The following is a 2319-nucleotide window of genomic DNA, read 5'->3' as shown; positions in this document are numbered from 1 at the left end:
ACTTTTTAGTTCATTTGCTGTTATAATGCTGATACAGATACTGTCTGCAGCTTTATCAGCAAACCGTTAATACCAGCAAACATATCAGCCTCATATTTCAGGCTCTACTATTATTTTTATAAAGTTTCTTATATCTGAAACCAGGAAAGACGCCTTGATCATGAAAACACAGGAGAATCTGATGGATTCATGATGGTGCTGAGAATGAGTCAAGAATAAAAATAAAGAGCTCAAACATGAACGTTTGATATAAGATCCTGTTTCAGGAGAAAATAAAACAGAGATTTGACACTAGTGGGAAACTTTAGACCCTCCTACTGTCCACACCAAGCTCCAAGGACTCTTCTGTTTTCTGGAGACCTGACTGATCATCAGGCAGTGGCCTCATCATCTCTTACTGAGGTGATTTACCTCAGATGCTTCAGTAATACTGAACACCAGGTTCACCCTGTCATGTTGGTTTGCAGTTCTTCCTCCCTCCTGCTGTTTAATGGTGGTTGCTAAGCAGCACCTTGGTGACAGTAGTACAGCATTAACTCCACCAGGTGATTTGATCTGGTTGTGTGATTAATCAGAGTAGATTGCAAATAATCTTTGAGAGCTTTGATGTAGCTCAACTCAGTGGTGGGCACATAAAGAGCAAAGCTGTGGCTCCTCAGAGGTTCAACACTTTCTCTTCTATAAGGTTTGCAGCGCTGCAGGGTCACACTCCACTGATGCCCGAGAGTCAAAGTTCATACCTGAAGCCTGCACAGAGCTGGTGAAGCAAACCCAGAAGAGGAGCAGGAGGGGAAGTAAGACTCGATAGCAGACAGGAAGTCTGGAGATGAAGTTAGAAGGACTGTGAGATTTTAACCCTCTGCTCGTTATCAGGTGTCAACTGGCTGCTGAGTCAGTAACCTCACATCATGCTGCTTTTAGAAACAGCCTGCACATGCACACTGGGTACAGAAGTATAGATACTTATTTTTACCTTTTTAACTCGTGAATTTAACACTTTGCTTAAAATGTACGCACGCTGTTGATTAGTGTTAGCATCGGTTCAGCGTTGCTGCTGTATTATAGGTAATTATAAGAGGAAGCTTGTTTAATTAAAAGCAGAGGGGAACTTAGAACTTCTTCTTTTATGAACGTCATAACTACTCCTGTTCTTTGTGTTTGCGACGGCTGTGGGAGTTTTAGAGTTTGCTTCAGGCCTCGACGTGTCTGTGCTCGCTCAGCGTTTGCAAGAGTCAAACGCTCATCTAGAGTCAGCCGAGCACACAGCACAGGTATGTTTGTGCGTCTGAAGGTCATGTAAGGGTTGTGTATCTTTCCTTTGTGCAGCCAAGCACCTGAAGTGTTTCTATGACCACCAGCGTCACCTGCCTGACGGAGGATGTGATGCAAACAGTTACTATGGAGACATTTGTTTCCCATGAACATGAATCTCTGTGGATTCCTTCTGGTTTCACTGAGACTCGTTTTATATACACATGAACACCTTTCTCTGCTCGTTCAACTTCAGTTTTTATCAAGAAAGTTGTATTTAGCAGTTTGTGCTGACTGGTACAAACCTCACAGAGTCTTTGTGTGTTATTGTTTCCATGTGCTTTCATTTTCTAGCATTCAGTTCAAATCTATAGCTCCAGGCAGCAGCAGCTGTCCTCTCATAGAGATTTCTAAACTAAAGACGCCACAGGATTGTAAAGAGAGCTGTGATGGTCAGAAAAGCCAGCAGAGGTGTGTCTGGTGTGGTTTACTTTGTAACAGGATGGACTTCCCACAGTTTTCCCCATTTTCCAGCAAATCTTTGCTGTCCTGGTTTCCAGCTTTGCTACGGTGCGATTTTTGACAGTTTATTCCTGCTTCCTCTTTTTTCTCCTCTGGATCATAAATCATCAGAAGCATTTTATTGCCTCCATGCGTCCATGACCTGATTATTTTCTGTTCTTTCACTTTTTCTTGTCAGTTTGTGCTTTTAAAGTGTGTCAGTTTAAATTTAACTTCAGCTTTGTATGTTTTGCAGGCTCCGCAGGCACACAGGAAGAGGTCCAATATAGTGAAATACAAATAAGCAACAACAGACAGGTTGGTGACGTTTCACTGAGAAACTCTATCATTAGCAGCTCTGTCTCCAGGGCCGATGTCATCATGTGTCTGTTAGCAAACATGCTGTGTTTGTTCTCACCAGTTCCTGGAAACTGAATGCAAATAGCACCTGCAGCACACAAAGGCTCAGGTGTGCACAGGTCATCTGCCAATCAGAAGGCTGGTGGTTCAATCCCTGGGGGTGTGGGTGTGTGTGTGTGTGTGTGTGTGTGTGTGTGTGTGTGTGTG

General features: G+C 43.2%; 1 protein-coding gene across 2 annotated transcripts in view; it reads left to right on the top strand.

The window, feature by feature from the left end:
• Nucleotides 1-2319, top strand: part of LOC102194527 (uncharacterized) — a 10994-nt gene that overhangs the window by 7395 nt on the left and 1280 nt on the right. For both annotated transcript variants that reach the window (XR_001290170.1, XM_005754451.2), the window contains exon 3: nt 2009-2070. Coding sequence is in view for 1 of the 2 variants with exons in the window: in XM_005754451.2 (XP_005754508.1) it covers nt 2009-2070 (62 nt within the window). In the remaining variant the exon portion in view is untranslated. The remainder of the gene's footprint in view (nt 1-2008; nt 2071-2319) is intronic.

The sequence above is a fragment of the Pundamilia nyererei genome, unplaced genomic scaffold (genome assembly GCF_000239375.1).
Source record: "Pundamilia nyererei isolate P.nyererei 1_Seehausen unplaced genomic scaffold, PunNye1.0 scaffold00568, whole genome shotgun sequence".
Lineage (NCBI taxonomy): Eukaryota > Metazoa > Chordata > Actinopteri > Cichliformes > Cichlidae > Pundamilia > Pundamilia nyererei.
Note: the sequence above shows the minus strand (reverse complement) of the source record. Positions and strands in the feature narration are given on the sequence as shown.